General features: G+C 40.6%; 1 protein-coding gene across 3 annotated transcripts in view; it reads left to right on the forward strand.

The window, feature by feature from the left end:
- The window catches only part of GPBP1 (GC-rich promoter binding protein 1), a 65,936-nt gene extending 50,997 nt beyond the window's left edge, over positions 1 to 14,939 (forward strand). For all 3 annotated transcript variants that reach the window (XM_034773977.1, XM_034773978.1, XM_034773979.1), the window contains 7 exons: positions 500 to 566; positions 3,691 to 3,875; positions 4,973 to 5,113; positions 5,890 to 6,054; positions 10,765 to 10,946; positions 13,315 to 13,417; positions 14,456 to 14,939. In XM_034773977.1, coding sequence (XP_034629868.1) covers positions 500 to 566; positions 3,691 to 3,875; positions 4,973 to 5,113; positions 5,890 to 6,054; positions 10,765 to 10,946; positions 13,315 to 13,417; positions 14,456 to 14,614 — 1,002 coding nt within the window. In that variant the 3' untranslated portion in view covers positions 14,615 to 14,939. The remainder of the gene's footprint in view (positions 1 to 499; positions 567 to 3,690; positions 3,876 to 4,972; positions 5,114 to 5,889; positions 6,055 to 10,764; positions 10,947 to 13,314; positions 13,418 to 14,455) is intronic.
- Positions 14,940 to 16,633: the final 1,694 nt, after the last annotated feature.

Genomic DNA, 16,633 nt, shown 5'->3' on the forward strand with positions numbered 1-16,633 from the left:
TGGTAAGTACTATATAATAAATTCTACACAACTTTCTTTTCAGAAACTGGGAGTAGAATAACTTAAGTAGCCTTTCTGCCATGTAGAAACCCAGGCTGGAAGCCTCCTCTTGAGTTGTGAAACCTGGGAATTGCAGGATGTAAGAGGAATTGAGCCTTTCTGTTCTGGATGACCAACACCATTCTCCTCCTTTTCTGGATAGTCCACAAAATGACATTTGATTGCAGTGTGAAGCCCATTATGAAGGATATGATATTGGAGAGGGGTTAGGCACCAGAGGAAAATACAGTAATTTACATTCAGCTAAAGTATTGGTCTGTTTCAGAAACAAAACTGGGTCTGTCCTCAGTCCTGTCTATTTAAGAACTGATTTCCTTTGACAAAGGATCTCACATTTGAAATGAATTTTAATGTGATTCTCCAGTACTAAATTTAATTCATAATCAGTCTTGAACTCTGAACCAACTAAGCAATAATTTAAAAAATCCTTTCCTTTCAGCCCTCTCTGAATCCTGAATACGAGAGAGAACCAAACCAGAATAAATCTTTAGCAGCAGGTGTATGGGGTAAGTGTTTTTGATTGTTTGTATAGAAAATACAGTAAAGATTTGGAGATGATTGTTTTAAATCATGAAAAGAGGTGTGTGAGGGGTTTTTGTTTTTGATATAACAATACTAGTTTGTTTTGCACAAACACATAATTTGAAGTCAAAAGGACTCCAGGCCTTACAAAAATTTAGTTTACCTTTCCTTTATGAAAACAGTGCTTATTGCCTATAATTGTGTAACAAAACATTGGCTTGTAAGCACAGGCATGGTCAGCACATCTGCAAGGCATCTTTTGGTCAACGGGTTGCTAGGATTTGGTCTCCAGGCAGGGCACATGATGAAGAGGGCTCAGTTGACCAAGTGTTGTGTGACTGCCAGCTGGAGATTTTATAAAAGAATGCTTCTGGATCAGTCTTGGAAGATGATGTTAGAGGTAAGACTTGGAGGGAAGTTCCTCTGTGAGGATCTGGCAGAAGACCTACGAGATAGCCAAGACAGCTGCCCAGGGGGAAGAGTGCATCCTCTCCCCTTGTCTTGCTGAAAGTTGGAAAGGCCTCTGGTGCCTGGGAGCAAGTGCTTTGAGTAGCTGGGCTCTTATTCTGATTTTTTTTCTGGTAATAAAGCCAACTCTGAGGAGAGGGACTGAATTGTAGTTTGGGCTTTATTTTACCTTTCCCAGCTGGTGTAGCTGCCTGCCAGCTTACAGTTTGTGCCACAGATACATGATTCGCAGTAACAGGTTGACAAATACAAGAAATGCCTGTTTGGAGAATATATTCTTTTGAGTAATTCAAGTGTCTGCCTTTTTGAGGAATGTAACATTCTGTTAAACATGCATAAAAGCTGCTATTTAGAAATGGATTTACTGATGTCAAAGCTGAAACCTGAGAAATGAGTGCTGTTTTTCAAAAGATTTGCTAACTCTGCATTACTTCAGCTGTACAGTTTCACATCTTTAGAACGCAATACAGACACAGGCCAAGATTTTTAGCAACTTATTTTAAAGTTAGGCTAGTACATTTTTAGATGTCTACCCAGCAGCTTCCACTTTTGAAAATCAGCCCACTTATTTATCTTTGCCAGAAAGGTCAGCAAGAGTTTTCTGGCTTGGCTACAAAATTAGACTTATTGGCCCCCCCCCAAGCTGCATCTGACAATCAGAAGTTTGAGAGCTGGGGCACAACTGCTGGGGACTGGGGCTCAGCGTATCCGTCAGCCCATCAGGAGGGGCCTGTTGGGGCTTAGGGCTTTAGCCTGGCTCCTGCTGAACCCCCAAGATGACCACCCCCTCTTTCCCCCACTCTGGGCAGAAGCCCCTACCCCACCACCTCGCTGCAAGGCAGAGGACCCGAGCCTCCCCCTTCAGTGTGGTAGGGGGAGGAGGGAGGGCTGCATGAGACTCACTTTAATGGTAAAAGAGCCGCATGTGGCTTGTGAGCCACAGTTTGGCCACCCTCTTGTATAGCTACTGCTAGATCCTTGCAAACTTAGTAGCATCAATGGAACAGGAAACAGTTCACTTAGATTTGAAGAATGAGCTTTCCAGAGTGTTAAGCTACAGTCAGATTGATCTTCACAAGAAAGGCAAGAAATAGTTTAATTTGCCAAACACACGAGCGTAAACTACAGTGATAACTTGCTGTTGCAGTGCATTGCTTGATTTTAGAGGGAAATGGCATCTTTCATATTTCATTACAGTCTTGCAATTGCAAACTTAAAGTATACTTGGCTATTCTTATTCCAATTTAAGATTTCCTTCAAATTAACAGAAAACTAACATGCAAGACAATTGGAAGGTATTGTCGTTCACGTAGATGTATTCTTGCATATTAAAGTCTGGATCAAAATGGAATATAATTTTTGTTCCATTATTTTATTTCACTTTGTGACAGAGCTTATTCCATGCTCTGAAGGACTTCACATAAAGTTAAATTCTACAAGAACAAAATATTCAACTACCATGTAACAAATAGTATACTTAATTTGCTAACACTTACCAACAATAAAAGGAACAGCATAATGATTTGACTTTTAGGTAGCCTTTGCTAGTGTATTATATATAAACTGGTTTTGCTGATGCTACTCTAACTTCATGTGGACACTTAATCTGCACTAAGAGCGCCTGTTTGCAATTTAGCATCATCAGGGAGCCAGTGTGGAATAGCTGTTGGGCTTTAAATTCATACCCTTGCTTATTCTGTGCTAACAATAGATGAGCCCTAAATTAGCTTCTCTAATAGAAATGGAGTAGTAACGTTTAGAGTTAAAAATAGTCTATCCAATATCTTTTAATGAAAGAGTTTTAGTAGAATACCTCAGTGCGAAAGACTTAGTGTGATCATTTCTTAGTTATGTAAATTTATTTGAGTTTCATTTTATAAAGGAATGCCATGTCTCTAAGCCAACGTGATTAATGACCTTAAGTGCTGTCTTTCAAATAAAATGTGTCTCACCCCTAAAGCGGATAGTAAATGCAAATAGTGCATTTTATTGTACTTTCCACAACTGAGGCATGTTGAGGTGAAATAATAAACTTGAAACAGGAAATGAGTGAGAGACACTTATTGCTCTAAAGCTCAAGGGTGCCATATTTCTTCTGTTCATGTGGGAGAGTTGTTCCTTTAGTCTATGCTATGAGCCATCATTCAGGAGCAAGTGCAATGGTAATTAGCCCTGGTCAGTTGTTGAAAAAATAAGCAGGAAAAACATCATCTTCTCTCAGCAGCTATATAACTGTCATCTGAACATTCAGATGTAAAATTACCAAAATCAAACACTGTCTCTGGTTTTGAATTAGCAAAGTAATGTACCAGAGGGAAGAAAATGTTTGTAAACATTTAGCACTGTTTCTCAGGAGCATTAATAATTGTGTATGTAAATAACAATTCACAAGTTTTAATTCTCACAACAAATGTGAGGTAAGTAGGGTATTGTAGGTATGGCAGCTGAGAGTCAGAACAGTTACTTTATGTGCCCCATGCCACATTAGTTATTGACAGATCTGAGATTGAACTCCTCAGTTTCTGATTCCCTGGCCTCTTTTTCCCTGGACCACACTGCCACCCAGCATTTTGTATCCTGAAACATTAGGGAGAAGGCTCATTCTCTGACTTATTTTATGTTCCTTTTGTTTCTATATAGAATATCCTCTGAATCCAAAATCTAGATCTCCAAGAATGCTGGTCATTAAAAAGGGTAGTACAAAAGATTTACAAATATCTGGATTCCCTGTAGTAGGAGGTCTTCATTCACAGCCAGTCAAGAATGGAACTGGTACAAGTGTTTATAAAGGATTAGTCCCTAAACCTGCTACTCCACCTGCAAAGGTAAGTTTGAACTCTGTTGGAAATATGCATAAGTAGTCTGTGAAATGTGCGCTAATTTTTGATACACTTGTCTCATATCTGGGAGTACTACTGCTTCATGTAGCATTACCATGTTTAAGTACGGTTATACTTAAAAAATAACTGAACATTTTTCTGAACTGTATTTAGAGCCTTCCTATTTCTGCTACATCTTTTTGAGGTAGGATGATAAGAACTGAACAGTGTATTCCAGGTGAAAGTTGAAGGGACACAATTAATTTGTGTAATGTGAATATATTTTCAGTATTTTTCTATCCAATCCTTTAATACATACTAACATTTTCCTTTGCCCCCATGCATGCAGTAGAGGCTTTAATGAAGTTTGTCCATAAGGACAAGCAAGCTCTATTCCACACCCTCTCCCCCCAGTGGTTCTGGTTAAATTTAGAATCCACTGGTGTGATGAGTAGGTCAGATTATTCCTTCTAAAGTGCATTGCCTTGAATGAGTTAAGAGTGAAGATAAAGGGTCTGCACAGGTATTACTTGGGGCGTAACTTGGTCTGCAGTACTCTTGGTAATGTTTGACTGAAGTAATGCAGCTTGACTCTCAGAGCTCAACCTGAATTTGCAGGGCTGGCAGTTGAATAAAATCATTAAAAGATTGAGCCTATTTGTTACTGAAGTAATTGAAAATAAACATAACACCAGTGCCATTTTCGTCTTGTTTGTTTTTATTTTTTAAATGAAGCCATGCCTCCGTGTTAGATTCATTCTTACCTCACTTCAGGAATTTACATGCTTTGTATGTAATGGAATAAGTTATTTGAGGGTGAAAAATATTTTGAGTTATTGAAAATGATTTCTTTAATATTGCAGTGCTAGATATACTACAGAATATTGCACACAGCTTTTGAATTTAATTTTGTCTGTTTCGATAACTAACAGAACAAGATATTGATATAAGAAGCGCCAAATAATTCATAAATCAAATGTAAACTATTTTAACAAGAAAATAGTTTTTTGTGCTGTCTTATAGAATTTATTTTTTATTTTTTGTTTTTATTCATGTTGCTTTTTCTGAATAAGCAGATGTTAATGATTTCACTTTTCATTTAGCCTGCACAGTGGAAAAGCCAAACAAAAGAGAATAAACTTGGGACTCCATTCCCTCATGAGTCTTCATATGGTATTGGCAACTTTAATGCTTTCAAATCAACTGCCAAGGCTTTTAGTGTGTCACAGAATTCAGTGAAAGAGGTATAGTATTTTTTTGCATCAGATCCCTTTAAAATTTTGAGATTAATCTGAGTAACCTGCTATATACTATAAGTGAAGACTATTCTATGCAGTGTTGTAGCCATTTTGGTCCCAGGGTATTAGAGGCACGGTGGGTGAGGTAATCTTTTTTTACTGGACCAACTTCTGGTGGGGACAGAGACAAGCTTTTGAGTTTACACAGAACTCTTCGTCAGATTTGTCCGGACTGTCTTCAGACCTGAAAAAGAGCACTGTTTAAGCTTGAAAGCTTTTACTGGCCTAACTTCTGCTTGTGAGAGAGACAAGATTTAATCTGAGATTAAATATTAATATTTAAACTTTACCAGTGTTACGTACCTGAAGCATTGGCAATACCTGCCGACCTGTTTTATGGGTTTGGAAAGGGAGAGGTGGATGGTTTAGAAGATAAGTCAAGTCTGAGAGTGTTGAACATAAAAATTGCTGATGGTGTGATACAATTCCAGAAGTACCGCCTTTGAGGCAATACTCGAATACCTTCCAAATTTGACTTATCAGTGGGTGCGCACAGAATATATCCACTACCCATGGGTAGTGGGGAATTTTAATAAACTCCCCTCTTTATTATGTAAGCATACTAAGTCAGTTCTGGAATCTGGATGCAGGTGAAACTATAGTAGGTCTAAATTTTTAATTCTTGCTCAGTAAAAGGAACTTTTGTCTTGTGTCCTATCCAGTAAATTTGTCTTTTACTTGCCAGTTTTTCAGTGTTCTTATTTTTTTACCCCCTGCATTAGTGTAATCGGTCAAATTCTTCATCCCCTGTTGACAAACTTAATCAGCCTCGATTAACAAAATTGACAAGAATGCGCACTGATAAGAAGAGTGAATTCTTAAAGGCCTTGAAACAGGATAGAGTTGAAGAGGAACATGAAGATGAGAATCATGTTGGGGAAGAGAAGGTAGTTCGGTTCACCAACTGTTGCAGATATAGTTGTAATACATCTCAAACCACACATACATTGTTTTATTTTGTTGTAACAAGACTTTCACTTTCCCTGAACACTTACGACGGCAAAAAATAACTTGCCATGACAGAATTTCTAGAAATATAAAGTGTAAAACAATAATGAGGTCAGGATCCCAGGCCTATTTAATATTAGGAAAAGATGAATAATCTTTTAATGTCGCTACCTGCTCAGGTATTGACCCACTATCATAAGAACAGTCATACTGGGTCAGACCAAAGGTCCATCAATACCAGTATCCTGTCCTCTGACTGTGGCCAATGCCTGGTGCCCCAAAGAGAATGAAACAGACAGGTTATCATCAAGTGATCCATGCCCCGTCACCCAATCCCAGCTTCTGGCAAACAGAGGCTAGGGACACTATTCCTGGCTATCCTGGCTAATAGGTCCATCAATGGCTATCTTCCATGAATCTATCTAGCTCCTGCAATAGACATTCTGTTGTCATTGTAGAAGGATTTGAGCCTTTCTGTTCTGGAGCATTATGGTATATGTCCTCATTTTGGACATAAATTTTCTGCCACTGGTGAGAAATTGCAAGTATATTGATTTAGTAGTTCCCTCATTTCCTGGTCTAAACTGAACCTAATCTAAATTGTGAGAATTTACGAATAGTCTGGTGGTAAATGGTGGTAGCTTAGTGTTTACTAAATGGTATGTACAGAAGAAAGAAGATTCCTAGCTTCAAGTCCTGTGCCAAGTGTAATCAGTGGATCTCAGTGGTTGACCAAGACAACATAGGGCTGTCGTTGAGAAAAGAAACACCTTTTATTGAAAATTTATGGTGTGGCAGATTCTGCAGCATTGTTCAGTTTTCTGCTCAGTTCAGGCTTACTAATGCAAACAATTGGCCCCTAAAAGATTCAGGTTCCAGGCCTCTACAGAGTTCTTTCGAAACTTTTTTCCTCTGTCACTCAGGTATCTGGATAGTCAGAAGAGGTTCCAATTGATCCCCTATCCTTGGTAAAGCCACATGAGCATTATTTTTATCTTAAGTACTCATAAAGGAACCTATCACATTGTCCAGTTTGGGGCTCTCAGATCTGATGACCTACCTATAGAATAATGCCTCAGAACTATATTAGTCTGTCAATCCCCTTCTCTCCTCTAATGGACAGAAACCATTAAGATGGTGGGCCGTTTCCACTTAACACACATCTTTTTTTTCCTCATTATATTTTGGATGTTCTGATGGTCAGTTTCTAACAGAATGGAAGAGAATATATCTTATACAGAACATACCTGAGAGCAGTGCATATGTCGAAAGAGCCCCTTTGAAATTCCAAAACTGAAATGGTGCCTGCATTTTGCATGGATGCCACATCAGAAACCTTATAGTGTCTGGAGCTGATCTGGAAATGCCCCTTCTGGAGATCTCTGCTAGTGATACAGTTCATCATAGAATATTTGGTTAACATGCATGTAATCTTAGTTATGAGGCAAACTATTGTTATAACAATACTTTGAGGATTTATCAATTCTTCAAAATGGGAAAGGGGAAACAGATGTTTAAGTTCTTTCTTTAAATACTTGAAGATTAAATTCTCATACTAATGTCCACCACTCAGTGTTTGCCTGGATACTTGGAGGCAGCTGTGCATAATAGGGTGATTGGTTTTCTAGAATGGCAAATACATGAAGTTACTCCAGTGGAGCTGTCTATGGAGAGAGCATGAGTTGCTGTTGTAAAATCAGATTTTTTCATGTAATGGAGTGAAAATTCGCACTGATTAAGGAGTCTGATAAATTGGTTGCAAAAGGGACTGGTTGTAGTGGGCTCAGAGAAGTGGCTTAGAAGTTACTGAGTAGCAGAAACAGGTGGGGAAGAATGTGGCCTGCATACTCGCCTGATAAGCAGCAGGAAAGAGACTTCTTCTGGCCTATGGATATACATAAACTCTATGTGTCTAAAATGGAAAATTCTTGCAAACAGTATCTGTTGGGCTGTGCCTGCACCCCTGCTCTCCTTGTGTTCCACACAGAAGGAATAAGGGGCATGGGTCGGACGGACTATCTCTCTAGTTCCTTCTTACTGCACATGACCAGAGACTATTGTCCGGAGCTCATCTTTTGTCTTCTTTCTATAAATATTTAGTTATTTGTTTTTTTAGTTTTCTGATAGTTTCCTAGTTACTTAGTTAGAATCCCCACCCCAGGGAACCTTCTCTGTCTCCCAGCATGTGACTTGACTTTTATGTCCAGAATACCAGGCTTCAAAAACTGCATCTCCTGCTCTGGCTCACTTTAGGTCAGCGACAACCACCAGCACTGCCTCTGTCTTGGAGAAGTTCCTATCTCTACTGAGTGCAGTATCAGCTGCTCTTTTCCCAGCTGAATGTGGCAGGCATGAGAACTCCAGCTTCAGAAGCACATTGTGGTGCATGCAATAAGGCCCCAGTCAGACTTGTGCAGGGGAGACCCACTGTTCTTTGGCCAGTCATCGAGGAGCGTGCTGCCTACTACTGTCTGACTCCAGAGCAGAAAAGATCAGAGGAAATGACCTTTGTGTGGGCCCTGTCATGAGAATAAAGAGCATTCTCTCAAACTTTAAAAGCAGATCCTCTCCCCCTCCCCCCATACACCTTCTAGGGTAGAGGTGGGTAAACTATGGCCCACGGGCCACTTCCTGTCCCGGGAGGCTAGCCCCCAGCCCTTCCCCTCTTGTTCCCCCTCCCTCACGGCCTCAGCTTGCTCCACTGCTGGCGCAGTGCTCTGGGCGGCAGGGCTGCAAACGCCTGGGGCAGCACAGCTGCAGAGCTGGGGCCTGACCCGGTGCTCTGTGCTGGTGCTCTGGGCGGCGCGGCTGTAGCGCCACCAGCCACCGGTGCTCCAGGCAGTGCGGTAAGGGGGCAGGGATTGGGAGGGGGGGTTGGATGGAGGGCAGGGGGGTTCAGAGTGGTGGTCGGGGGTGTGGATAGGCGTCGGGGCAGTCAGAGGGCAGGAAACAGATGTTGAATGGCAGCAGGGGTTCCCGGGGGCAGTCAGGAAGGGGGGGGTTTGGATGGGGTGGCGGGGGGCAGGAGGTCCGGGGGTGGTCAGGGGACAGGGAGAAGGAGTGGTTGGATGGGGCAGGGATCCCCAGGGAGGCAGTCAGGAATGAGAGGAGGGGTTGGATGGGGCGGTGGGGGGCAGTCAGGGAAAAGAGGTGGTTGGATAGGGCAGGGGTCCTGGGCAGTCAGGAATGAGAGGAGGGGTTGGATGGGATGGCGGGGGGCAGTCAGGGGCAGGGATCCCGGGAGCAGTCAGGCAGAAGGGGTGGTTGGATGGGGCAGTGGTTGGGAAGGGGCAATCAGGAATGAGAGGAAGCGTTGGATGGGGTGGCAGGGGGCAGTCAGGGCAGTGGTTCTGGGGGCTGTCAGGGTATGGGGGGGGGTTGGATGGGGCAGGAGTCCCCGGGGGGCCATCAGGGGGCAAGAAGCAGGAGAGGTCGGATGGGGGCAGGGCCGGGCCCCGCCTGGCTGTTTGGGGAGACACAGCCTCTGCTGTGTATGGCCCTCCATACAATTTTGGAAACTCGATGCAGCCCTCAAGCCAAAAAGTTTCTCCGCCCTGTTCTAGGACGAAAGATCCATCCCCAGCCCTTTCCAAGTTGTGGACAAGTATGCCCAAGCCACAAGAATCTATGACCTCCTCTTCCCCCCAAGCCTTATGGGCAGATCAGAAGGCACATAGGGGCCAGGGTCCTTCGGTACCAGCCTCTGCACCAACTGTAGCACCAATTAAAACGAAACACTGGGACTCAAAGTACTGGGAATTGCTGGTACTGTCAAATACAATCAGGTTGGAGACTTGTTTACCAGCAATACTATCAGAGCTCCATAAGGAACTACCATCGACATCTACTCTGATGGTACGGATGTGGACCTGGTAAGGGGGATGCAACTGAAAAAGTTTTGGGACCACTGCTGTACAAGGCAACAGGCAGCCTCAGTTGCATCACTTCAAGAGGTGTTCCTGCTTGATATTTGCAGGGCAGCTGTATAGTTTCATCCACACATTCACGAGACATTATGCATCATTTAGCACAGCAGTTCTACATGCAGCTATACTAGCATTCTCACACCCTCCTCCTCTGAGTACTGTTCGTCAGTTACCCACAATGGAATACACATAGGGACCAGCACTTGAAGAAAAGGAAGTTACTTACCTTATTATAATGAGCTCTTCAAGAGGTGTGGTCCCTGTCCACTACCCTGTCCCCATCCCTTCCCCTCTGTGTTGGAACATGACGAGATTCTTGGCAGAGAAGGAACTGGATATGCAGTCAATCCACATGGAGGCGAGCTGAGTCACAGGCATCAACCAACAGACTCTGATTGCAAGATATCTTCGTCTCAGGTTCGTGGATTTCATACCTACCTATAGTGGAATCCAGACAGGCACCACACATCTCAAAGAAATATAGTTACAATAAGGTAACTAACTTCCCTTTTCCACTGCTGCAGGCAATCCAGTACCTCTAACTTTAAATATTTAGAAGTATGAATAAAGAGATTTTGTGAATTGATGGTGAGTTTCTCCATTTAAAGCTAATTTTAAATGGTACAGAATCCCAGAAAAATGACAGTTTGTCAGAGTATTACTTCGTGGATAATGTCTCCTTTGAATTATATATAATGTATATTTAATGCACTTTTTTAACAGGATGACTCATTTAATTTGCATAACAGCAACAATTCTCATCATGAGAGGGACATAAACAGAAACTTTGAAAATGAAATTCCTCAAGAGAATGGAAATGCTTCAGTGATTTCTCAACAGATCATTCGGTCTTCAACTTTCCCTCAGACAGATGTCCTTTCAAGTTCACTTGAGGCAGAGCATAGGTATGTACTTTATATCAATGCCTGTGGTGGCTGTTGAGCATCTTTTTCAGAATTCATGTCCCTATCAATGTCATGGTCATAAGATTTTAAAAATAATAAATTTCATGATTTCATCTATTTAAATCTGAAATTTCAAGGTGTTGTAATTGTAGGGATCCTGACCCAAAAAGGAGTTTGTGGGAGGAGGGAGGTTGCAAGGTTATTGTAGGGGGTGGGTTGCAGTACTGTTACCCTTACCTCTGTGCTGCTGCAGCTGTAGAGTGGCGGCTGCTGACCAGGAGTCCATCTTTGAAGGCAGAGCCACCGCAGCAGAAGTGCAGAAGTAAGGGTGGCACGGTATGGTATTGCCATCCTTACTTCCTCACTGCTACTGGCGGGGTGCTGCCTTCAGAGCTGGGTGCCCGACCAACAGCCGCCACTCTCCGGCTGCCCAGCTTTGAAGGCAGTGCAGAAGTACGGGTGGCAATACCACAACCCCCCTAAAATAACTTTGCGATCCCCCTGCCACTCCCTTTTGGGTCAGGACCCCCAATTTGAAAAACGCTGGTCTCCCCTGTGAAATTTGTGTACTATATGGTAAAAGCACACAAGACCAGATTTCACGGTTTGTGACGTGTTTTTCATGGCCATGAATTTGGTAGGGCCCTATTCATGACTGATATAAACGTAAGTAATTTAAATATATGGATAAAACTAATGCTGTGATATTGAGTTCATAGTTAATTGGTTTAAAATATAACTTCTCGTGGGTTGTACTTCTAAAAACCTAATTGTTTGACATTTTTAATGTTTGGACAGAGCCCTATGGACTAGGTTTCATTTGCCTGTACTGGTTCTCTTATACACTATCAATTTTAAAAGACCACATTTTGGGCTTTTGGAGTTCTCATTAGACTGATTTCCACAGAAACATTCTCAAGTAGAGGGAATCTTAGTTAGCCTTGCATGCATTCTTTCTGGTAAGGCAGTGACACATGTTGAACAGTGTTCATCTAAGTATTCTACAGCTTTCCAGATTAAGATGACTTTCTGGGATTAGATTGTAGTGAAAATGTTCTGTGCATACGCTATTGGTGTGGTAAACTGAGCTGACAGTCCTGATTCCTTGTACTGGTGCCCTGTGAATAGACTTTTCTAGAATTTTTTTTGATGGTGTTTGACTTGTGGGAGGACTCTTATGTGGTTCTCGAAGTAAAGTGAACAGAACATGTTTGTCACTATGTATCAAATGGGGGTTGGGGGAAGATCCTTCTCATTGTTTCCCTTCTTCAAGGAACAATTCCTGTATGCCACCTTCTCTAACACAGTGGTCCCATAAGGTATTAAGAGTTGGGGCAGAGTAAAGCCTTCGAGTGATACAAGCAGACCCAATGTGAGTTCATTAGTCCTTGTAGATCTATAACGTTTTCCAGAACTGAAAAACTACTCTTGGGTTATCCTATTATAAAGCTGTATGTTTCACCATCTGGTAATGTTACTAGCTCAAGCATGGAATCTGAATTTTGGTCTTAACAGATTAATGCATCCACTATTTTGAGCCCATCGACAGTTGTCCCAGATATCTTAAATCTCCTTGCTAATGGCAATAGTTTAATGAACTTCAGGTCCTTATTGCTAACACATTGTCTGTCTTAAGACACCAACATTCTAACTTTCTGCCTGTGGTTCAGCTTCCATCTCTCTTGGTCTTTTGCTTCTAGTCTGTTTGTTTTTCCTTCTTGCCATACTTCTGGAGAGAACCCTCAGTTCATTTTTAGACTGATAGAGCACTCCTGTCAGCCCTAGAAAAAAGATCATATGATTTATTCTGAGTGGTCAGAAACAAGGATGCTGTCTGTTATGTAAACAATATGTCCCTGCCTCCTCACTCAGGATGGTATGAGACTTGGTGGTGGTCTGTCTTTGTTTAAAGTAGATTTTTATGGGTATCTCTTCAATGGGCCTCCTAGTTAGCAGTTTATCTCTGCATGTGTAAATCTGGTAGTGACATGCCTAACTACACAGTTGGTATGTTCAAGTGCCAGGTATTGCGGACACATTTTTGAAATCTGTTGAAAGCTTCACCTTTAGCATTTAGACATGTTTGGAAATTAATCAAAGTTACAAATATAGGCATTACTGAAGAATCAGAATAACTCTGAAGGACAAGCTCATGTTTCAACCTGTGTGCATAGGTGAAATAAAATAAAAGCAACAAACTCCCACTGAGTCAAAAACCTAATGAAGTATGTATTTTTTGCAACTGGGTATTGTTGAATGCTTAAATAGATACGTGTCTTCAAAATTTGAGAGCAGTGTTCTAAAAGCAGAATTTTGAATGTTTGATATAAATGTCACAATGTTGTCTTTTTTTTTTTTTTTTTTTAAGGTTGTTAAAGGAGATGGGTTGGCAGGAAGACAGTGAAAATGATGAAACCTGTGCTCCACTAACAGAGGATGAGATGAGGGAATTCCAAGTCATTAGTGAACAGGTGATACTTACTAAAAACTACTAAGCATTACATTTTCTATTTGTTTACACTTTGTGTTCCAAAAAACTCAATTGAGGGATTGTCAAAACTGGATTGTGACATTGAGTGAACTGGGTAGCTTGAGATGACTCTGCAACAGTTATAAATATTTGTTCTGCAATATGAAGGAAAATTCAGAAATCTGGATGGCTTTACAGGGTTTAATGCACTAGTGTTGTCCCATATTGGCCCCAGGATATTAGAGAGATAAGGTGGATGAGATAATATCTTTTATGCACCAATGTTTGTTGGTGAGAGACAAGCTTTGTCTCTCTCTCCAACAGAAATTGGTCCAATAAAAGATATTATCTCACCCACCTTGTATCTCTTAGAGGGTTTTGGCACTTAACATCCCCCTTTCTTTTCTTCCCCCTCCTCCCCTCCCCGCCCCTGAATCTGATAGTTTATTTTAAATCCTTAGATTACAAAATTTGTATCCGCATCTAATCCCCCAAAAATGATCAGCAGATATCTGCAGATTTGCAGGACTCTAAAAATCAAAAGGCTAGGGAGTGAGCCTTGAAAATTCATGCTGCATCAAAGGTCTGTTTATAAAAGATAAGCTTACATCCAGGACTTGCAGTAGAACTGTTTAATTTCCTTTCAGTGATGGAGCTGCACTAAGTCCATAGACTCTCCAATTCCTTCATCTCAATCTGACTGGGGGGAGTGTTCTTACCTGCATGCTTTTTTGCAGTTGCATAATTTTCTAAAATCTGTGTTTTCTTTGGCTTCTGGAAACCTCTGTTCAGTGATTTCCAAGGAAGAGGGGTGAAGAAACTGTTCTGATGTTGTGACAGTTTTTTTTCTCATTTTTAGTATACGATCCTAATTAACGTGGAAAAAAATCTATTTCTTTGTGGAGTCTTACCACATTATACATATGAACTGTCCTATGAGTGGCATAGTTGTTGATGTACAAAAAAGCAATATTGTTTTAGTGCAAGTCATTACTGCTGTCAATTTTCAGCCCACTAAATGTTTGTTTTTACATTTCAGTTACGAAAAAATGGCCTTCGAAAAAATGGCATTCTAAAAAATGGCCTCATCTGTGACTTTAAATTTAGCCCCTGGAAAAACAGCACTTTCAAACCCACAATTGAGAATGAGGATACAGAGACCAGCAGCAGTGACACATCAGATGATGATGATGTGTGAAGAATTCTCTAACAGCTTTAGAAGCTTGTGTGATCTCATGCAGGTTTGGGGGTGAATTGTTCAAGCCCCCCACCCCCAAACTATAATTTATGTAGAAAAATACCCCATTAGAGGAAGAATTTTGGGACTTCTCTATGAAGAAAACAAGGAATGTTGTGTTGGGCTGTGAACATTACTATAATTACTTTGTAAATCAATGTTGTAGAATGAGGACTTTGGTTGATCCAGCGTCGACTTTCTTCATCACTGCAGCATTTCTCTGACTAGCAATGTGACAATGTAACAAATGAGATTTTCTCATTTAATAATAAAAACAAAAATTGTATAATGTTTTGCAAAGCTTCTGTCTTAAAATGTCCAGATCTTTAACAAAAAGGGGCAACTTGACAGTGTTTTGCTTGCTGAGTCATTTCTTTCTTACAATGGAAACCCTCAAGTCTACTTTGTACGCAAAAAAAAAGGGCAATGTAGCATGTTGGCTAAAACGAGCAAAGTGCACTAAAACTTTGTTTTCCTGAATTGAGCTGTTGTACTGTTCCACTTTTTCCAAACATAGTTGCTCTTTAGCCATTAATAGTTCAATTATTGTTACAGCAAAAGGCTATTGCTACAGTTCCAGATTTATAGAACTGACTTAAAATCAAGAGCTTTATTTGGGTGCTGCAAGGTTCAGGATTCTCAGAGTGGATGTTAACAAAGATTTTTGTGGGAAAATAAACATTTTGATAAATTATTCACATGCAGAAAAATGGATTATACTGACTGGATCTACATGGAAAATAAACTGGATTTACAGACTATTGTCTCAGTGCATAGCATCACAAGTATTGTTTATAAAACCCAATTAGTTTGATCTTTATTAGGTTGCAAGTATACTGTGACAGCCATGGTTGACTTTCAAGCTTTGAGAAAGAAAAACAAAATTTGATCACCAGTCTTTGCGTTTACTGCTATGTCAGTTTCATTTGTACAATATGCAGTTTATTTCAGTGGCCTAGTTTTAAAATCTTTTTTTATAGTCTCACTAATTCTTAAACCACTGTGGTCTTGTTATATGGTTTATTTGTTACTGGAGATAATTTGGCAGTGCCAATTCTTAAATTATTTGTACAGGTTTATTTTGTTCATTTTTCCTTTTTAGCTCTTTATATTTTTCCTTCTGAGGTTCCAACAGTGTAATTCATAAGCATAAATGCATTGTGATATGATTTCATACTTCTATAATGTAGATCTATATAGATATATGTAGACTTCCCCTTAAAATATTTCCTATTGTACTAGATCTTGCATAGTGTTATGTTTTATCCAGGATTGACTTTCACAGTGAAAATTATCTTCCTAAAGGGCAGATTTTTTTCATATTTTAGTTTTTAGGGTTGGGAAAACTTTCTACAAGTGAACATAGACTCATTTTGGCAAAGAGTAAAAGAGGAGTTTAAACAAATACACTTTCAGTCCATGCATAAAGGCAGGTTTCTACTGCAAATTGAACAAATTTAAGCGTGTGTTCATTTGGGCAAAGAATATCTGAAAGGATGTTGTTTTCTTTAATTGCCTGGTTTTGTCCAAGATGCTGATAAGAATAGAAATATGTTTACTTTCTAAAGAGAACTGCCATGTTAATACCAGAATTTGCAATAGTTACGAAATGCACCCCCCCATCACTCACTTTTGATAGCTTAATCTGGTTTGTATTGATTTTTCACTTCATAGCACCTTTTTTTATGCTGTTACCTGCAAAAATTTAGGGCAATTCCCCTGTACCCTACCAAGGGCTTAAGGTGTGACCTGGTTAATTTAGGTACCCCCATCCTTTTTTTACCTAGGACTCGGGGTGTATGAATGAACAGAACAGGTAATCATCAAGTGATCCATGTCCTGTCGCCCATTCCCAGCTTCTGGCAAACACAGACTGAGGACACCATCCCTGCCCATCCTGGCTAATAGCCATTGATGGACCTATCCTCCATGAATTTATCTAGTTCTTTTTTGAACCCTGTTATAGTCTTGGCCTTCACA

The sequence above is a fragment of the Trachemys scripta genome, chromosome 6 (assembly GCF_013100865.1).
Source record: "Trachemys scripta elegans isolate TJP31775 chromosome 6, CAS_Tse_1.0, whole genome shotgun sequence".
In the NCBI taxonomy this organism is placed as follows: domain Eukaryota; kingdom Metazoa; phylum Chordata; order Testudines; family Emydidae; genus Trachemys; species Trachemys scripta.